Genomic DNA, 21,142 nt, shown 5'->3' with positions numbered 1-21,142 from the left:
GATAGCATTACCTACTACAGGAGCACATGCACTCAAGTACAGGGAAAGCAAGACTGAGCCAGTGAGGGTGCTCTGCAAATACAGTGTGAAAACCACTGACCCTAAGTTTTGAAACTCTTTCCAGGACACCAAACTTTAAATTAAATATATGTACTTAATCAGATAATAGTAAATATATCACATCTCAAACTTTAACCCCTTTCATTTTTGTCACAGAGCTTCACACCTGTTTTAAAGTAGTAACAAAACAAAACAAACTGCTATTTATTTTTATTTAGCTTAAGAAATTATGTAGGTGCATGGACAGAGCCTGACCTCAGTCACATAGCTGTGTGACTGAACATACATCATTGCCATGAATACATCCTTTACCTTGAAATGTGAATGAGCACCAAAGGCAAAATTATTATATTTTCTTTAACAAAAATGGAATTAAAAATAAGTGCTTCAGCGAATCCTTGAAAAGTAAACTGGCTTGTTGATCAAAGTGGATCTCGTTAAAGCACAACACCACAATGTGTGTTTACATCACCCTTTTATTTCATAGTTAGAAATAATACATTTCCACAGGGTAAATCATCAATAAATAATGGTGTTTAATCATTAAACGTAAAAATCCCAACTCTTTGGCATCTGACAGGATTCTATTTCTTGTCAAACTAATGACTGTATAGATACAGTTAATCTTAGTGATCATCCGTTGATACAATATGTTACAAAGGTGCAATTTACTTTAAAATGTACAACAGCTGAAAATTTCCAGCCCACCAAGAAATCTGAACAACTCTGTAAGATATGGGCCAACTTCTCCAAGGTTCTTTCACACGATCTGCCTCAGTGGAAGTTTAATAAATGTTGATTAAGAGTTCCTAGGGTTTTCTAATACTTATTCTGCCCTATATAGAGTCTTGTCATTCATTCTGGTTAAAGAAAAGTCACAACTGCACCAGAAATGACCCGCTCATTTAATTAAAAGGTGTTCTTATTTTATAAGCAAGATTGCTAACACCTTAGAAACTGACAGCCCCCAAAATAAAATTTAAAATAAGCAGGTCTATGCTGCCAGAAATGCCAATTCAGTAATAAATTGCACCTTCAAGAGTCAAAAAAGAAAAATCAATAGAAACTTTTACAAAAGGTAAGTTACATACATGTTTTTTCAAAATATATTCAAGAATAGTTGAGCTGTATTTGTTACTAAAGCCAGGGCATTATTTCTTTAGCAACAAATTAAACCAGTGCAATTGACATAAATTGTTAAGTAATCCAGGATTAACCCATTAAAACTGTAGAAGCACTTTAGGCTCCTGCACTAATCCTAGAAACTAGAATTTCAACGAGTGCCTGTGCTGCACAGAACTAAAACTGGAATGATCTGATGACATGCTGAATGGTATCACTTCATACTTAGTTTAAGCATTCGATAGTAGAAATCATGAGTTTCTCTATTAGAGTTCCATTCACTTACAGAACATTCAGATGCAAACAGTATTTGCCTATAATCCACAATTTAAAGAATCCTTTCCATTTTAAAGTTCCAGATGAATTTTAAATTAGAAAATAAGCACTAAAGAAACTTTTTCAACTTATGAAAACTTCATATTGGAAACTTTCCAGTAAAGCTTCCCCCAACCCACTGTAAAATAAATACTTTGTATCCCAAATTTAATTTTATTAAGACACACTTTAATAACGCTATAAAGAAATATTTTACAGCCATAGAGATCAATAACTTTCCATGCGGAAATAAAAAATTCATTGCTCAATAATATTACTGAGGCAAGTGAAGAAAGATTATTCTCTTGTCAATCTGAAATGTTAATTTTTTCAGTGCAAAACCAGTTATAAAATATTTAAACTCAATATTTAAAAATAAAAAGTGGTCCAATTTAGCAATGTTCAAGTTCTAAATTTCATAAAACAAATCATTACATATATTTTATAGTAAAATACAGAGATTAAAGAAGTACTTGAGTACTTAAGATATAAATTTCTAATGAATCATACCAAGTCAGCAAGAACCAAGCAGATAACATTTCCAATTTGAGTATCAGAATTTTAAATATGATATTACTGTACCAAAGCCTTTTTCCCCCCCTAGCTAAAAAGCTATACAAACTAATGGTCAACCTTCTCTTTTCCTTGCAGTTGCGTACTCTAGAATGATCTCCCCTCAAGTACCTGTGATTCCATTCCTGTATTCAAATTTTGATCCAGACAATTTGTATGTTTCAGGAACACTTAGCTGATTTAACCATCTATAATGTAAAGAGTCCTGTACAGAGTACAACAGTGGAATTTTCTAGCCAAGTGTAGGCTGACCTAAACTGGTTTACACTCTCTTACAAGTCCCTCATGTATTATTCCTAGCAAACACACGGTCCCCTCTGAGGGTTAGGTGTTGAAGCTGGTACTGTAGCACTTCTGTGTCAGCTGGCTCCTTGATGTTCATTTTATCTAGATTGAGGTAGTCCAGAGATTTGGAGTGAGCCCTCTTACCTTTAAGAAGACAAAGAGGCAGAGGCCCATGGAGGGCTTTATAAGGTTCGTACGGTAAAGATTTAGTGCACTTGTCTCCTGAGCTGGGCATCCGCCTCCGCCTCCTGCCGTTGACAGCTGGAATCTCATAGGGCTGGTAGTACCTACTTCTGGTTTTGTACAAACGAGAGGAACGAGCAAGTCCCACATCCAGCTGTTTGGAGCGCAGGGAAGGCACGGCTTCTCCCTTGCTCTCCTCAGCTCCTGTGCACTTCTGGGCTAACTTCAGGAGCTCCTCACCAGTCGTGAAGCCGACCAAATAGTTCGAGTCCATGTGGAGGATCTGGTAGCCTGACACAGTCCGGCGCATGGGCGAGCACGGCGTGCTGGAGCAGCGGGGCTTCTCCGCCTCCGCCTTGCCCGGGGAGCTGGCCTCCGCAACGGGCAAGGGCAGGGTGGTCAGGGCACTTCTGGACTCGCCATTAACATCGACTTCCATTTTAGGCACCCGTCTGCACACTCCTGAAAGCAGACAGACTCAGATTAGAAGAGTATAACACCCAGAACCTCGGGCCAAGCCGGATCGTTTTAGAAGGCTCCGGGAGCTTGAAATGACATGGGCCTGAAAAACAGCCAATGTACAACTGGCCGATTTTTATGTATGTCTGTTAAACATTCCACAGCAGGCATGAAATGACTGCTACTTCTTTGCCTTCAAGAACTCAAAGGCAGGTTAACATCATCTCATGGAGAAGCAAAGAGAAAGCAACAAATACTTCTCTAAATGCAGTGCTCCATTTAACCAGTTTATTCCTTGATGTGATTATTCAGCAAATTAAATATGGATCCCAAATGAAGCAAATAAAAATGATCATGCACAATTTCTCAAGAAGCCACAAAATATTCCTGACATGAAAGTTAACCTTTAACTTCTCAGCTGTGTTTAAGGGTCATACAGTAAACGATAAAAGTTGATCAATTTCTCCAAAGAATCCAACTTAGACCTAAAAAAAGTTTTTCAAGGTATGGTGGAGTCTTAAAGGAAGGTTCCCACATCTTATCAATGTTCCTTCTTCCATATTTCCAATTATTTAAGGAAAATCATTTTTTAGTTTAAAAGTTAATCCTAAATCCAATAAATCAGGCCATTTTTTAATATTATACATAAAAATCAGATGTTAGTTGATTATTTAGTCATAAGATATACCATAGATTTGACAGCTATTTTATTCTGCAACACCTAAGACACTGAACTTTGGAACAGTTTAGTAAATGGCAGAACAAGTCACAATAAATATTAATATTATTCATTACAATGATCATATTACATAATTTGGAAAGTCTCAGCAACAAAAAGTATCACAATGACCAGCTTCCTAGAAACTCATAATTAAATCAAATTTTGAAAAATAAAATACAAAAGGAAATTGACAATGTCACTTCTGATAAACTATTTCTTCTTGATCTTCAATCAGAAGTAGACAGAAGTTTTTAAAGTCTCAGATCACTAATTAAATTGATATCAATTAATAATGTCAAAAAATAATGTGATTTTAAGATTAAATATTTACTGAAAAAAGCTATTATATTAAGTAATTCTCACAAATCCCTTTGTAAAACAAATAACCTTTTCTTAATTGAATCATTTTCTAAAATTTGGTTTAAAATCCAAGCAATTAGAAAGCTAAAAAAAAAACAACAAACCCCAACCTTATCCCTTCATTTACATGCTGTGTTTCCTTTTTCCTCCATTAGAAAATAAATAAATCAAGATTATGAAGAATTACCAGATGCCATCCTAGTCTCATTATGGGCCACACATTTCAGGTAAAACTGAAAACTAATATTAAGAATGATTCCTGGGATAAAGCAAACACCAAAGGGGATCCATATAATTTTGCTTACTTACTTTTTACTCTAAATCTTAGACTATTTTCAATTTTAATTTAACCAAATTATCTTAGTTCCTCTTAACACTTCTAGATTTAAAGTAATTGGCTTTATTCTGTTTTAATGGTGTAAAAATTAATTTATATTTAATCATATCATTTATTTCTCTATTGAGGGGATGGCAATAGGAGGTGACTGGCACCTGCTTTGATATGTATGCAAAAGCCTAAAGATTTCTCATCTAATAAACTTTAGAGAACCATATGAAGCCTCATCAGATAGTATGCTGAACAAACAAATGTTTACTCTATGCCAAATGACAAATTAATCTTTCCTTTCTCACTAATTTTGCAGTCCAGAAAGAGCACAAGAAGACAGATGCAAGGCCTCCAATATACTTAACTGGACAGGCAGTTACAGGCAAGAAGTCATTCTGAAAGAGGAGAGGAGGGTTCAGTGAGACTTAAATAATCAGGGCTATGGAGGAGATGGAGACCGGGCACCCCACCCGAGCAGAGGCGCCCGGGTGGTGACACTCAAGCAATCAGCCAACACTGAGCGACACACTGCTCCAGGTTCTCCCGTGCCTGGCAGTCCATGACAGCCCATGCGTTTCCACCAGTCACCTTACCACATCCCCATCTGGTACTGTATAAACTTTCTAAAATCCATGATTTCACACTCCACCCATTCCGAACTGGAGGATAATTCAAAAAGAGACTAAGAAGCTGGAAGTCATCTTATTAGCCCCTTAGTGTAAACACTGCTAAGCCAGCTGACAATGCACAAAATCACAATCAAGAAGAGTGAGTGCAGGTTTCTCTCAGCAACGCAGTCATCACAAGTTTGCTCCCTCATTAAGTCAATCCTGCTGTATCAAGGTGGAGAAGGCGATGGCACCCCACTCCAGTACTCTTGCCTGGAAAATCCCACGGATGGAGGAGCCTGGTGGGCTGCAGTCTATGGGGTCGCGAAAAGTCAGACACGACTGAGCGACTTCACTTTCACGCATTGGAGAAGGCACTGGCAACCCACTCCAGTGTTCTTGCCTGGAGAATCCCAGGGACGGGGTAGCCTGGTGGGCTGCTGTCTATGGGGTGGCACAGAGCTAGACATGACTGAAGGGACTTAGCAGCAGCAGCAGCTGCTGCATCAAGGAAGACCAAGAGGGATCTCTTAGAGTCTCTAGAGGGTGAGGATAATGAATGGCAAGATACAAAGGTTTGAGAGAAAAAGTCAGAAAGTATACATGAGCTTGAAAAATCAATACCTAGGAAATTAGAAAAGTGAAGAAAGTGAGTGAGGCAAAGTATAAAGGTCAAAATTTGATGCGACAAAAAACAGACACTACTTTTAGGGGAGTACCTATGACTGGTTAAGTCCCCATCAGCCAAAACACCATAAAAAATATCACTTGGCTTGGGTAAAACTATCCAACAGGATCTTCAGACATCTAACCTGATAGACAATGATTTAACCTAGACTGTCAAATAGAAGATGTGGTTTAAGAACTCTAGAAATTTCAACCAAGCAGCCTACTATACTCTAACCTACCATATGTAAGAAAGCCTACTAGACTTTTTAAACAACACACCCCCTGTAGAAAACACTACTTAACTAAAAAGTTTTTAAAAAGATGCATTTCTATTATCTTTTTGGGCTTCCCTGGCAGCCCAGTGGTAAAGAACACACCTTCCAATGCAGGCAACCTGGGTTTGATCCCTGGATTGGTAAGATCCCCTGGAAAAGGGAATGACAACCCATTCCAGTATTCTTGCCTGGGAAATGCCATGGACAGAGGAGCCTGGCAGATTACAGTCCACGGGGTCACAAAGGAGTTGGACGTGACTTAGTGACTAAACAACATCCTCTTAGAAAAATATCTAACCTAGTAACTAAGGATCAAATATGCAGATGACACCACCCTCATGACAGAGAGCAAAGAGGAACTAAAGAGCCTCTTGATGAAGTTGAAAGAGGAGAGTGAAACAGCTGGCTTAAAACTCACCATTAAAAAAACTACAATCATGGCATCTGGTCTCATCACTTTATGGCAAATCGATGGGGAAACAGTGGAAACAATGACTGATTTTATTTTGGGGGGCTTCAAAATCACTGCAGATGGTGACTGCAGCCATAAAATTACAAGACACTTACTCCTTGGAAGAAAAGCTATGACCAACCTAGACAGCGTATTAAAAAGCAGAGACATTACTCTGCCAACAAAGGTCCGTTTAGCCAAAGCTATGTTTTTTCCAGTAGTCATGTATGGATGTGAGAGTTGGACCATAAAGAAGGCTGATCACCGAAGAATTGATGCTTTTGAACTGTGGTGTTGGAGAAGACTCTTGAGAGTCCTTTGGACTGCAAGGAGATCCAACCAGTCCATCCTAAAGGAAGTCAGTCCTGAATATTCATTGGAAGGACTGATGCTGAAGCTGAAACTCTAATACTGTGCCCACCTGATGCAAAGAGCTGACTCATTGGAAAAGAGCTGAGAAAGACTGAAGGCAGGAGAAGAGGATGAGAGGATGAGATGGTTGGATGGCATCACTTACTCAATGGACATGAGTTTGAGCAAGCTCCGGGAGTTGGTGATGGACAGGGAAGACTGGCATGCTGCAGTCCATGCAGTCGCAGAGTCAGACATGACTGAGCGACTGAACAACAACAAGGATCAATACTCTGTGTAAAACTTCTGAATGAGAGGGTTGCCATACTGAAACATGAAAGTGCTCCTTTTAAATATTACATGCGTAATAGCTGCTACCTGCTGAACCTCTGATGACAATTCTAAGAGCTGGAAAACTGAGCTCTTTAGTTGTAAAACATCAATACTTCTCCTCTGAACAACTGAGTATTCTCACAACTAACAGCTCTTTGAGGTGGTTTCATGGTCTATGCAGCATACTGTCTTATATACAAGAACATCTTCAGATTTCGACATTTATGTAGGAGCATAAATGGTACAACCAAGACCCTGCAAACTGCTTAGATTTTTTTAAAAAAATCCTTTTTACTTACATGTTGTCCTTCTAAAGACGATCTACTGTGTGGCACTAAGAAAGCGATGTAGAAGCTAGTCAATTAGCAAGTAAACATTTCATTTTTAGCTGGGGAGAATGCTGACTATGCAGCATAACCTTTCATCCTTCAATGTGACCAGAAACAAAACTTTTTATGTTATCAAACTGCTGAGAATTTCCTGACGAGACTTAAATACTGGAGCAAGATTCTGAGAGCCGTTACACAATCAATGGTTAATTATCTGTTCAATGGGCAGAAGCAGTGCAGGTACCGTCCCATCTGAAGAGGTAGAAGTACCCCAATTATAAAAAATAACAGGGATGACACGAAGGACAGTGAAGAGTGAAAGGCCTCCAAGTCAGCGTATAGGAATTTCCAATAATTTTCACTGCAAAATTTCTTCTTAAAAGGCAGTCATCAGGAAACTCAACTACCCTGACTACATGAGACATAATCCGTGTTAGCAGAACATTCTTCATAAACGGCAATGAAAGCTCTGCTTACGGGTTTGTTGTTATTAACAAGATTCATGACAAAGCATTCTGTTTTATATTCTAAGATGAACCTTGTATCCAAAAAACATACTGCCAAGATAAACAATCACAAAGCACTCTCTGTAAATACTGCAGGGATGTGGACCAGGCACCATACCCACTGCATCAGTAAGAATACATGTGAACCCAGAAACCAGACCCAAAGCTAACTTTGGAACCACAGAGCACTACAAATCAGAGAACAACAACAGAGACCCTTAACAGCTTCCATTAATGCCCTTCATATGTAGTTTAAAGCAAAAACAAAAACTGCAAACAGAAAACAGAAAGTGCTGTTATGATACCAGAAGCAGCAATATTCTGTGGAATAGAGCTGAACAGAAAATGCAATAAGCATAAAAAAGTCAACATGTAGTTGAACAATACTTTTAAAACCAAGTTTCATAAACAACAGGAACAACAAAAAATTTTTAAAATGACACCTAAGGTCTTCAGTAGCAAATTCCCTCACAATCCAGTCAGTAACAGAGGCACTGAAGTGTATTTATACAGCATACAGAAGACCCGGCAATGTTCAAAGGCCCCACTCCATTTCTTTGAAATATGACTGATGCATGTTGAGGTCTGACAGAAAACAACAAAATTCTTTAAAGCAATTATCCTTCAATAAAAATATAAATTAATTTAAAATAATGAAATATATGAGATTCAAAACTAGACAATGCTAAACAAGGAAATGAGGCTTCCCTGATAGCTCAGTTGCTAAACAATCTGCCTGCGATGCAGGCGACTCCAGCTCAATTCCTGGGTCGGGCAGATCCCCTGGAGAAGGGATAGGCTACCCACTCCAGTATTCTTGGGCTTCTCTAGTGGCTCAGCCAGGAAAGAATCCACCTGTAATGAAGGAGACCTGGGTTCAGTCCCTGGGTTGGCAAGATTCCCCTGGAGAAAGGAAAGCCTACCCACTCCAGGATTCTGGCCTCGAGAATTCCATGGACTATCCATGGGGTTACAAAGAGTCGGACATGACTGAGAGACTTCCAGTTAGTCAGTCAGGCAGACAAGGAAACACTTTATTTACGAGGAAAATGTACACAGTGTACATTTTGAAAACACTGGGTACAGCATGCATTTGTGAAGTATAGCTGAAACTAAAACAAAGGTCCAAACCATGACACACATGTAGGAAAACTTGGTGCATCGAGAGCAGCCCATTCAAAGACTGTGACTGCATGGCAACTACTCAGTTCTGAACACCCTCCAAGACACCAAGCTTCCTATACATTTGGCACCAGGAACAACATTTTGAAAATATAACTGAGATGCCTCAGCTCCTCAGACTAGCTCTGAAAAGAGCTGGTAAGTTTCACAACTACTATAGGAAGAATTCTTTTTTGAGAAGTACTGCATTCCAGGAGTGTTGTAAAATCAGGCTTATCAAAAAAAAGTCATCCTCAATAATCAAGAAACTGCTCCAATATGCTTGTTTTTTAGCAACACTATTTAAGACAAAACAGGTGTAACATAACGGTTTAAATATACAGAACAAAAATACCATGTGAATAAAAAAAGGAAATCATTCCTGAATATTCACTGGAAGGACTGATGCTGTTACTGAAGCTCCAATACGTTGGCTACCTGATGCGAAGAACTGACTCATTGGAAAAGACCCTGATGCTGGGAAAGATTGAAGGTGGGAGGAGAAGAGGACGACAGAGGATGAGATGGTTGGATGGCATCACCGACTCGATGCACATGAGAGTGAGTAGGCTCTTGGAGTTGGTGATGAACAGGGAGGTCTTGTGTGCTGCAGTCCATGGGGTCGCAAAAAGTCAGACATGACTGAGCAACTGAACTGAACTGAAAATCCTTTTCAAGAGGTACTTGAAATGAACCACTCAGAATAGAATCATTCCTTGGGAAACAGAGTCCTTCCTAAGCATGACTAGTATCAGTCCAGTGGTATCTAGAATCATCTAGTTTTAGTGCCAGAATCATCTAGGAGTTCACCTATGTGGAACTTCTGATTACAGAGAAGAGGACATGTAAGCTGTTAAGCAGGGACCTGCCCAGAGCCAGGAGTGCAGGCCCAGATGTCCCAGCTCCGAGCCTGCAGCTCCTTCAAAGCTATCATACTGTGCCTCTAGCTCATGGTTCCCAAACGTGTCTACACAGCGACACACCCAAGGAGTATCAATAAACACTGATGTCTGTGTTCCACCCCAGATCTGTGATGTAAATCATCTGGGATATAGCCTGGGCTCCGAAATTTTTACAAGATCCCTCACGTGATTCTGATATGCAGACATGCTTGGGAACTTGTCAGATAGAACTTATCTGAGAGAAGAATTTCACTCCTATAAGTTCCTGCTTTCTTTTTCCTAATCAGTAATTACAGTCACATTAGTGAATATCATTTTTGGCTGCTTCCAACTGCTAACAACCTATCCCTAAGGCCTTCTAATTTCCTGTTTCTAATCCAATGCATGCTAAAAAAAAAAAAAAAAATCTGCTAACCAAACTTGTTAAAACTGGATATAAAATAGAAATAAATCTGCACTGAATGAGAACTGGCTTTCTTCATCTGCACACACTTTGCTGTAGTTATTTCAGACTCTTAGATGCCTCTGTCAGGTACAGCCACTTTGGAACACAGTTTGACAATTTCCTATAAAGTTAAATAAATGCTATAAAACAATCCACCCATCTTACTTGTAGGTATTTATCTAAGAAAAGTGAAAATATATGTTCATACAAAGACCTGAACATGAATGTTTATGTTTCATTCATAACCCCACACATACACACACAAAAAAGTTGGAAGCAACCCAAACATCCATCAACAGGGTAATGGATAAAGAGACTATGGCCCATGCATAAAATGGAATATCACTCAGCAATGAAAAGGAGCAAACCAGGATTACACTAAGTGAAAGAAACAGAAAACCTTACGAACTGTGTGATTCCATTTATATGACATTCTGGAAAAGGTAACACTATTGGGACAGCAATCAATCGATGGCTGCCAAGAGCTGACTGCAAAGGGGCACAAGTGAATCTAGGGGATGAAAATGTCATATGCACTGACACTGCACAATGGATACACTTGTCAACATCACCAAACTACACCCCTTAAAGGGATGAGTAAGAACATCAGACTTCAATAAACTTGAGTTTAAAAAAAAGCCTGTCACACCAAAGCAGAGACATTACTTGGCCGACAAAGGTCCCTACAGTCAAAGCTATGGTTTTTCTAGCAGTCATGGATGGATATGAGAGTTAGACCATTAAAGAAGGCTGAGCACCAAAGAATTGATGCTTTTGAACTGTGGTGCTGGAGAAGACTCTCGAGAGTCTCTTGGACTGCAAGGAGATCCAACCAGTCCATCCTAAAGGAAATCAACCTTGAATAGTCATTGGAAGGACTGATGCTGAAGCTGAAGCTCCAATACTTTGGCGACCTGACGCGAAGAGCTGACTCACTGGAAAAGTCCCTGATGCTGGAAAAGATTGAAGGTGGGAGGAGAAGGGGTCGACAGAGGATGAGATGGTTGTATGGTATCACCAACTCAATGGACATGAGTTTGAACAAGCTCTAGGAGATGGTGAAGGACAGGGAAGCCTGGTATGCTGCAGTTCATGGGGTCGCAAAAAGTTAGACATGACTGAGTGACTGAACACCACCACCACCACCAAAGTTTTGATGGACCTCCAAATTTTAAAATTCTTTAAAATAGTTCTGGGGACTTCTCTGGAAATCCAGTGGTTAAGACTCCTTGCTTCCAATGCAAAGGGTCAGGGTTTAATCCCTGGACAGGGAACTATAATCCCATATGCTGTACAGCAGAGCTAAAAAAAAAAAAAAAAATTCTTCCTGATACCATATAATCCCAGAATCTGAAGGAATCTTTTTTAGTGAAGAGAAGTGAAGTGTTAGTTGCTCAGTCGTGCCTGACTCTTTGTAACCCCATGAACCCACAAGCCTCCTCTGTCCATGGGATTCTCCAGGCAAGGATACTGGAGTGGGTTGCCATTTCCTTCTCCAGGGGATCTTCTCAACCCAGGGATTGAACCCAGGTCTTCTGCACTCAGTTGTTCAATCTATGAACATCTTCAATGACAGGTAACTTACTATCTCTCTGGTTGGTTCATTTCCCCTCTGGCAGCTCTGTTAGTATGTATTTTTACCTACATATATGTGGGGGGAGGCAGGGCGGGTATGGCTCAGTCATGGACTCTAGCCCACCAGGCTCCTCTGTCCATGGGATTCTCTGGGCAAGCATACTGGAGTGGGTTGTCAGTTCCTTCTCCAGGGGATCTTTCCAACCCAGAAACTGAACTTGGATTTCCCACACTGTAGGCAGATTATTTACCATCTGGGCCACCAAGGAAGCCCCATTTATCTATATAAGTACATCTATAACTATGCATACATACATATGTACACATATATGTATACTGTATGGAAAGAGGCAGAGATATCACACACACACACACGTTTCTGTAGCTTCTATTCATTGCTCCTTGTTTGTGCTTTACTTCAGGGGAATGAGTTAATGACCCAGTCACATCATTTTTATTCAATAATCTCTGAAAGTACTTTCTACTTATAGTTCTCAAACCTCTTGCTGTTTGCCTCAACATTTTTCTCTTTTCCTTAAAATCTTCTGAAAATTTTAGTTATACTTCCATTTTTCAATGTCTTAAAATACATTTCATAAATTTGACAGGTTGTATCTATTAAATGTAACAGGGTGCTTGTTTTTCCCTATCCTTCTTTTGAATCATTCTGCTATTAACTGCTAATCTGGAAATGACTTATTATGAAACTGATTTTCCAAAAGCTTATAAACACTTTACGTGATTCAAAGCAAAGACCTACAAAGATACTGACCAAGTAGAATAACATACCAAAGCATGAACTCACACTAATTTTTTAAATGCTAAAATTATTAAAATTTGTCCCCTTCAAGGACTTGGAGCCACAAGAACAACAATGTCAGTCCAGATACACAGACACACTGGAAAAAGACAGCTGAAGAAAGACAACAACAGCACTGCCTGTCTTTAACAGTTTAAATTCACAATGTGATAAAAGGAACGTCACGCTCGAAGTGAACTTCAAAACAAGCACCTGAAAATGACATTCCTTCCAGTCACCTGGTTGCCATTCTTTACATATGATGATACACAACCAAACTTTCTGCAAGGTATTTCACCACTCTTTGGAGATTAACATTTTTTAAAACTTTCCTGAAATCAGAGCAACTACCTCTTAAGTACTATATTTCAAAATGTTACTCTATGAAACCTCCTTTATAAGAATAAAAAAAGGAAAATCTACTTGATCGAAATGTCAGACATCTCAAATATAACATTAGCATTTTGTAATAATTTCAGTTCTCACCATTAAAAATTTCAAACCTATAGTATATACATTTATAACAATATACTGACATTTCATATTCATCTGGTTTATATAGTCTTTAAAACACAGTATAATATTATGTTCATACAACTGGTTAAGAAATAGAAAAAGCAAAATATAACTCACCAGCCTAAATCCCAGAAGATGTCACTGTACAATTTCCAGTGAGTCCCAAGGGAACACAGGCATAATAATTTTTCTGCTCTACTCCAGATACTAAACATGAAATATAAAAATAAACCTTTAATTTAACAAGTAACACAACTTATAAAGCAATTATAACAATTCTAACTGCAAAACAGGATGACACCAGCAGGAGGTACCAATACCAGGTACAAGTTACACAGAATACAATATTAATTTCCAGTTTGTTCAGCTAAACCTCAAACATTGTATCATGCTTGTTCCCCTGTGTTCTGTTGCTTAAATTCTACCTGGAGACTAACAGTTGCTAAGTAGGTTAAATAAAGGGCCAAGAAAAATTAGGGGTTTAAAAGTGAGTTCCAATTGCTATTCATGTGCTCAACAGATGCACAGTACACCATGGGAAAAAATAATGCTGAGACCAGTCAAAAGAAAAGCTCCTAGGCCTTGCCTTACTGTGAACTCTGCCCCTTGACTTTGCATAAGTAGCAATTTTTAAAATGAGGACAAGCCCATCCTTCCTCCCTCATAAAGTTGTTACGTGGATGAAATGAGAGGCAGGTGAACATGTTTTGTATGCAGTAGAGCCCTTAGGAATGTGTGATATTATTATGCAGTTAATTGTTGGTGTCTACTCCTTTTAGCCATAAAACAGCAACAATCCTCCCTAAGACTGCTCCAAGGAACATGATTGGAAGATTCATGGAAAACACTCTTTTAAAAGAGAGCAACCTGAAAAACACTTCTTGAGAGTTATTACAGTGCTGACAAGTTTCTAACATGGTTTCTGTGCCTTTCGCCTCGTCTCTGGGGAGGAAATGTATACGAAAATCTGTCTTTATCTCCTACCTCCCCAGTTAACTGGGTTAATTTCTTGAGATCAAGAAAACTCAGAAGTTTCTTCCACCTGTAAAATTGCTTTGGTTGTTGGGCTTTCTGTGGTGTTGAACTCATTAGGAGGCCTGGTGGCTCAAATCAGCTGAAGAGATTCATTTCACCTACTTAGGTGCACAAAGCCTGAGGAAGTGGCAACAGTGCAACTTGTTCCCCAAAACATTTGTTACTTTATTATTTTCCTTATCATCAGGGAAGAGTTTGACCCAAAGGAAATGGATTATTACTAAATCAATAAAAGCATTTACCGGAACTATCAGTTCCAGAAAACAATATGGTTACCAACCTTTGGAACTTCTTTAATTTATAGACACTTTCTCTTTCATTTATTTTTTGCCATAAATTATTTTCAAACTGGGTAACCAAGAAACCTAGATAACTAAGTCTGCTTCACAAATGAAGTCTCTGGTTTTAACATAAAATGAATTACAATGTAATAAAAATTGTTACCTAGTGATAATGTTTTATTTAATACAATTACCCCAAAGAATCTCCCCCATCCTAATGTTACAAGATTCAAACTGATTTCTTATTTAAGTAAATGGATTTTTAATGGAGAAGAGAAATTGTAAGAACTTAAAAAAAAATTTTTTTTTAGCACTTTCTACAAGTCAAAACCATATGCCATGTATATCACTTTAACAACTATGTACTCCCACCAGGAAAATATTACCCCTGTTTTTAAAATATTTAATCAAGTAATACTATTTAGGGGTTAAAGTAAAAATTCAAACCCCAATTTGTCTGGCTCCAAAGCCCACTGACATCGCTTTATATACATAATGGCTCTGTTTAGTGATAAGACCAGGTGTGTAGCTTTTTACACAATATTCGTGTTCCTGAAAAATGTGCATTAATTTCTGTAAGTGAAATCCTATTTTAAATATGTGGAGGGTTATTTTATTTAAAACCTGTATTGCCACATTTGTGACATGGTTAGAGGGAGGTAACTTTAATTACTAACTCTAGGGTTATTTTCAACATGAAAAATGTTAGAATTCTAAAGCATATAGAGGACAGTCTTATACAAAACCATTCTGAATCGTGAACCCTTCCTCCTCAGAGCTTGTAAGATTTTTTTAATCAAAAATTCCAAGGCAGGAAAAAATGTATCAGTCAGTATTTGCTATTTATGTGGCTGGATGCCACATACAGAAAGGTATCTCCCCTTCAGGCCTATATCTATCACAAAGTGAGACAGATTTCAGTTAGACTTTTAGAAATCTTCACTGAAAGCCCAGAAATAGGTACATTAGAAAAATCAAAAACTGTTTAAATTTTAAGTAAAAATAGTTTTAGACAACAGTCTAAAATCTCAAGCTTTCATATAATGTGCACCATATTTCTGGTGATAGGTTCTTCAAGCTTTCAAATGTTTCGGAAAAACATATTTTCCAATATTTTTTCAACACCAAAAGGAAAACCAACCTAAAACTTAATTCTGGATTTGAAAGCAGAGGAGTTTTAAAATAATTATCCAACTCTTGCACTAGAGCTGATGTGGAAGTCTAGGAAATGGTTGGTAATTTCATAGTAAACAAAGTGTAGTAACTGATTATCCCTATTAAGCCAGTGCCAAGCTAAAAATAGAATACAAACAGAGTCCAAGGGAGCAGCAGAGGGCAAAACCAAGGTGCAGGAACTCTGTTCCATTTTTTACTCATTTCAGACTCTGCTTACTGTTTGGTGTGTAACTGCATGCTATCTATGCACAGGTGCTAAGAGGATGAAAAAGATGATGAAAAAGAGGAAAAGAATCTAAAATAGAACAAGGTCAGAAACTAGTATAAGAAGACAGCTTCTTTAAGAGATTGCCTATAAGCAACTACACTCCAATTAAAAAAATTTTTTTAATTAGAAAAGAGATTACCTATAAAGGAACCTAGTGAAAATTTAATAAGGATTTTACTATCATCTCCCATTAGAAACAACTAAAAAACTATAATCCAAAGGTCCCCAAAATACAGACCTCCAAAACAACACTTTAGAATACCTTAAAATCTATAAATCTCAACACTTGCAATTGATTTTGGCCAATGGTTTGAACATGAAGTTTAGGGAAGGTATCAATGGATCCTCTCTCAAAAACAGACAGAGGGAAATGAACTCATGGGAAATTCTTACAAGATGAAATAAATACTGCATAAAAAAAGAACAGAAGTAAACAGAGCAAAGGTTAGAGTATATAAACCTTCAAGCTATAAGCAGTTGCTACAAACATTATCCTGTAAGCAATGAAAATAGGATAAAGTAAGCCTGGCGAAGAGCTACCCATAGGTCTCTAGGTCAAGGGTGACTAAGCAAAAGATACCCATCATATGACTGCAAATGAAGCTTCTACAAACAGAAAGTTAACTAACAAGTGTGTCAGATTTTCTCAGGCAAGGTGACAGATAACATCACAAGTAAAAAAGAAGCATGTTCTTCAAAAGTAGGGTTGACCATATGTCTCAGTTCAGAGCCAGTACCCTGGGATAACTATTCATAGCACTCCCCTTTATCTGTCAAATGTGTCCCAGTTTGGTAACTATATATTGTTATCCTTCTCAAAAGTAATATATAACAATGGAACAACGATGAATTACAAAAGAAAGACCATTCTGCTCACACAGTGGCTTTCCTTACAAAGAGTATTTCTTTGGGTGTATCCACTCAGCCATTCAACTATTCATTTACTCATTCAACAATATTTCTTGGGTCTTACTGTGTCCCAGCATTGTACAGGTACTGGTGCAAGAATAAAAAGTGAAGCCTGAGACAAGAGGGGAGGACACACAAACATGGAAATATATAAATCTAATACATGTAACAATAAACTTGAATGGCATTGTGAACCTAAAGAAGGGAGTGATTTTCCCAAAAATATAAAAGCTCCGAATGGAAATTTTCAAGGCCACACAAAATTCCTACACACAGAAAAGCCACAAATCTCCGACTTCACCATAGATCTATTAACAAAATAGCAATATGAAAAATTTTAACAAAATGTAACTTCCAAAAATCATAAGGTTGTAAATATCAAGGCCAACATACAGACCTCAAGAATTTTGGTAAATAAATCTCACAAATCATTAAAGATTACATTATGAAAAGCAAGATAAATTTTAGGCAAAGAAAACTGGCAGAGCAGAAGTCATTGGTTCTAATTCTGGCTCCCAAAACAGAAAGGAAAAAAAAAAAAAATGGAAGCAGGCAGTTTCCTCAGAGTGGCTATGTGAAGAGAGATCAATAATGAACAAGGACTTGCCAAAAAAAGCAATTTTTAAAAATTCCATTCAAACTAATGAAAATATTTTGCTACCAATGGTCTCAAAAATTAATAATAAAAAAGATGACTAAAACATCTCTCAAGTAACAAAACACTGAGCAGAAATAAAATGGTTTAACTGCCTAAGCACAATACTCACAACGAAAGTAAAATGCTTAGCTATACCTATATGCTCATCTTAAAGGTTACTTTAAAATAATCTTTCTTTTCTATTTGCAACTTATAAAAACTAAATCATCAATTATTTTTAAGAAGAGTTGTTAAAGTAGGGTGTGACTTTTCTGAAACCATCCTTGACCTTACAAACAAATCATTAACCACACCAAACTAAATAGACAACCCATAATTGGTTCAGAAAGAAAAATATGTTTCTTTCTAATATCAGTTCTTTTAATAGCAAATTCCTTAAAAAGCAGCATTCATTTTCATTTCTACTAGTAGAAATTAAAACTAGATTACCAGTGTTTTATCATTATGTGAAATCATCCTTCTACTTTTAGAATTCAGTTTCACTACAAATATGACTGACAGTAACCGAACTATAGGTCTACATGCAGTCTTTACAAGAAATTTCCCCTTTGGGAAACATAACTGAATTGGGACAGGTGTACACTGTGGGATTGCCTAACGTTCCAAATGAAAGCTTAAAACCAAGAACTTATTTTGATAGGAACTGACAAAATCAGAGCTGTCTCTGGAGGAAAAGCTGATTTCCCCCCAGAGAATATAAATCAGAAAAAAAAAAAAAAAATCCCGTATGTAACGTTGTGTTACTCCCACGACACTAAATACTTTTAAGGGTTAATGTGCCCCCTAGCTCTCCAAAGTATACAAAATGATACACAGAAAGTAAACAAAATCACTGACCATTATATAAGGTCAATAAACACCTTCTATCTTACATCCTGGAAGAGTTACTACTAAACTGTCTCATTTACACTTAAATAACCTAAAACGCAGGCAGAAGCATATTCTAAACAGCAGTTCTCATCAAATCAAGAGGTCTTTGGGTTTGTTAATCCTTTTATTTCGCCCTGGTCATTTTATTAAGTTTATAATGCATACAGTTACATAATGAAAACACTGAGAAATCTGTCAAATATTCATTAAGTGTAATTGCGTAAGCATAAATTACGATCTTGAATTAAGAAAGTACCAAAAAGCTTCACCATAATAACCAATACTGTATTTTGAAACGACTGGGAAAATAAACTTGGGGAAGAGGTCATTTCTATTTCCCTAGCGTCCAATCTGCTCCACAGGGTTAAAAAAATAAATAAGGCAACTTACAACTCTAAACTGCAGTATGGCTATCTGAGAAAAACAATGCAAAATGAAGAGTCTAGAAACGTCCAGACACGTTGTGCAAGAAACTGCTCTTTCGGCTAGGAGTAGCAAGCACACGATAAAATGCCTGCATTCTTCCTCTTTCCTCGAATGATGAGAAAGTTCCCAGCCCCAGTTCTACCTGAGCGCCCCAGTCGGACCACAGACACAACTCGAGCATCTCGGCTCGACAGAAATCAATCGGTAACCTACCCGGGTGCCAACCGGGGCGGCTGGAGCAGCACCGAGACCCTGAGGATGCGGAACACCTGCACGGGGCCGGGCCGGCGGCCCTCGTCCCTGCCGCGCTCCCCATCTCCTCTCTGGCAAAGACGCGCAGATTCCACCACTAGAGAGTTTGGCAGCTTCACAATGGGGCCCGCCTCCTCAAGGTCTGACGGCCGCCCGCCCGGGAAGCCCTTCCCTCCGCTTCCCGCCGGGCCCAAAGGCGACAGGTGGGGCGAGGGCAGCAATGCCCAGCGCCTTCTGCCGCGTGCGCCCTCGGCCGCCCCGGCTCCCGGGCGGCCTCGCCACCCCGCGCCCCCTCAGACCGCCGAGCGGGCGAGGCGGGCAGGCGAGATAAGGCCGCCCCGGCTCGCCCCGAGGCGCTATCTGGCCCGGGCAGTCGCACCCGGCGCTCGGCCCGGGCGAGCGGCCAGAGGCGCAGCAGGCCCGGGAAGGGCGCCGCTTCTCCCCGGAGCCCGCGGGCCCGCCGCCCACCCACCCCGGGGCCCGCATGGCGGGGGCGCCCACCGCCCCTCGCACCTCCCCGGCGGCCGCACGCCGCGCGCACCCGGGCGCACGCCGCCGTCGCGCCCTCCTCACACGCGCGGCGCCGACCCCACCCCGGGGCCCAGGAACGGCGGGCTCCCGGCTCCCCGGGGGCCCCGCGCCCCGCACAGCAGCCCCCAGGCCCCTGCTCCGGGGCGCCGGGGAGCGGGGAGGGGACCTGTCCGCCAAGGCCAGGGCGGCGCCCACCGCGGAGGCCGCCCGGCCCCGGGCTCCTCAGCGCCCGGCCCCGGGCGCGAGGCGGAAGGAAGGGGGCGGCGCCGCCGCCGGGCGCTGAGGAGCCCGGGCTGAGGCAGCCTCCCCCGCCGTCACCCGCCCCGTCACCCACCCGTCCCCACCGCTCCCTTTGCCGCAGCACAAAAGGCTGCAGGAGGAGGCGCCGGCCGCGCGCAACCTACCAGCGGCCCCAGCTCCGCGGTCTCCGTCGTGCCTCGGGCCGCGGAGTCCGAGAGCCGGGCGGCAGAGGCGCGGGGCTGCGGCGCTGAGGCGGCCGGTTCGAGCCTGCCGGTGCCCTCTCCGCGCTCCCGGCGCGCTCGGCGCCAGCTGCCGCCCGGCGCAGTCCCCGCCTCCTCCCCGCCGCCGCCGCCGCCGCCTTCCCGCCCTCCTCCCTCAGGCCGCAGAGGCGCAGCCCCGTCAGCGCCGAGCCCGCCTCCCGCGCCCGGCTCACACGCCCTGAGGAAGGGCGGACCCGGGCGAGAGAGGCGCTGAGGCGCTCGCCGCGGGGTGGGGGCGCGGCCGAGGGATGCGGGGTCTGAGGGGAGGTTGAGGGGGCGGCTGAGGGGGTCTGAGACGGGGCAGGGGGCGGGGGGCGGCTGAGGGGGAAGGGGGGCCGAGGGGAGGCTGAGAAGGGGGTGGGGGGGCGGCTGTGGGGTCTAATAGGGGGAGGACGCGGCAGAGGGCGGGAGGGGGCGGCTGAAGAGGTCTGGGGGGCTGCTGAGAGGGTCTGGAAGTGGGGCGGGGGGGCGGCTGAGGGGGGTCCAAGAGGGGGAGGGGGCGGCTGAGGGGGCGGCTGAGGGGGCGTCCTCACACCCCCTGCCCCGTCGAGACCCGGCCCGAGGCTGCAAGAGCTCCCCCCTCGCAGGCCTGGCGAGGCGCAAGTCGCCCCACTTTAGGCGGTGTTCGTCCTGAGTCTCAGCCTTGAGGACGCGGCACTGAGCAGAGCTGGAGAATTAGGAGAAACCCGTGGAACGACAGACTATAGGGTCAACCTGGGGAAAATGCTGACTATCTGGTGAATGTGGGGAGGAGGGGCAAATTCAGATTCTCATTTGATGAGCCGCTCTTCACATCTTCAGACTTGATGTGCTCCGTGCTTGTAATAAATGCTCTCCTGTGATCCTTCTGTCCTATTCCCGAGGCATGAGCATCTCCTCTATCAAACTGGTTAATAGACTCAGAGATAAG

At 41.2% G+C, this 21,142-nt stretch overlaps 1 protein-coding gene across 2 annotated transcripts; it reads right to left on the bottom strand.

Moving 5' to 3' along the window:
• Nucleotides 1-518: 518 nt before the first annotated feature.
• MACIR (macrophage immunometabolism regulator) lies at nucleotides 519-20,283 on the bottom strand. 2 transcript variants are annotated; one of them, XM_015096230.3, is made up of 3 exons: nucleotides 20,137-20,283; nucleotides 13,444-13,533; nucleotides 519-3,000 (listed from the first exon to the last, which is right to left on the bottom strand). In XM_015096230.3, exon 3 carries the CDS (start codon nucleotides 2,975-2,977, stop codon nucleotides 2,354-2,356), a length of 624 nt encoding a protein of 207 aa, XP_014951716.2. In that variant the 5' UTR covers nucleotides 2,978-3,000; nucleotides 13,444-13,533; nucleotides 20,137-20,283; the 3' UTR covers nucleotides 519-2,353. The 2 variants fall into 2 exon arrangements, with proteins under 2 accessions (XP_014951716.2, XP_012034413.2); XM_012179023.5 differs by lacking the exon at nucleotides 20,137-20,283 and adding an exon at nucleotides 19,163-19,980.
• Between the last annotated feature and the right edge of the window lie 859 nt (nucleotides 20,284-21,142).

The sequence above is a fragment of the Ovis aries genome, chromosome 5 (genome assembly GCF_016772045.2).
Source record: "Ovis aries strain OAR_USU_Benz2616 breed Rambouillet chromosome 5, ARS-UI_Ramb_v3.0, whole genome shotgun sequence".
In the NCBI taxonomy this organism is placed as follows: Eukaryota; Metazoa; Chordata; class Mammalia; order Artiodactyla; family Bovidae; genus Ovis; species Ovis aries.
Note: the sequence above shows the minus strand (reverse complement) of the source record. Positions and strands in the feature narration are given on the sequence as shown.

Excerpts from the sequence above, each read along its gene's own strand:
- MACIR (XM_015096230.3), bottom strand. The coding sequence starts at position 2,977 with ATGGAAGTCGATGTTAATGGCGAGTCCAGAAGTGCCCTGACCACCCTG.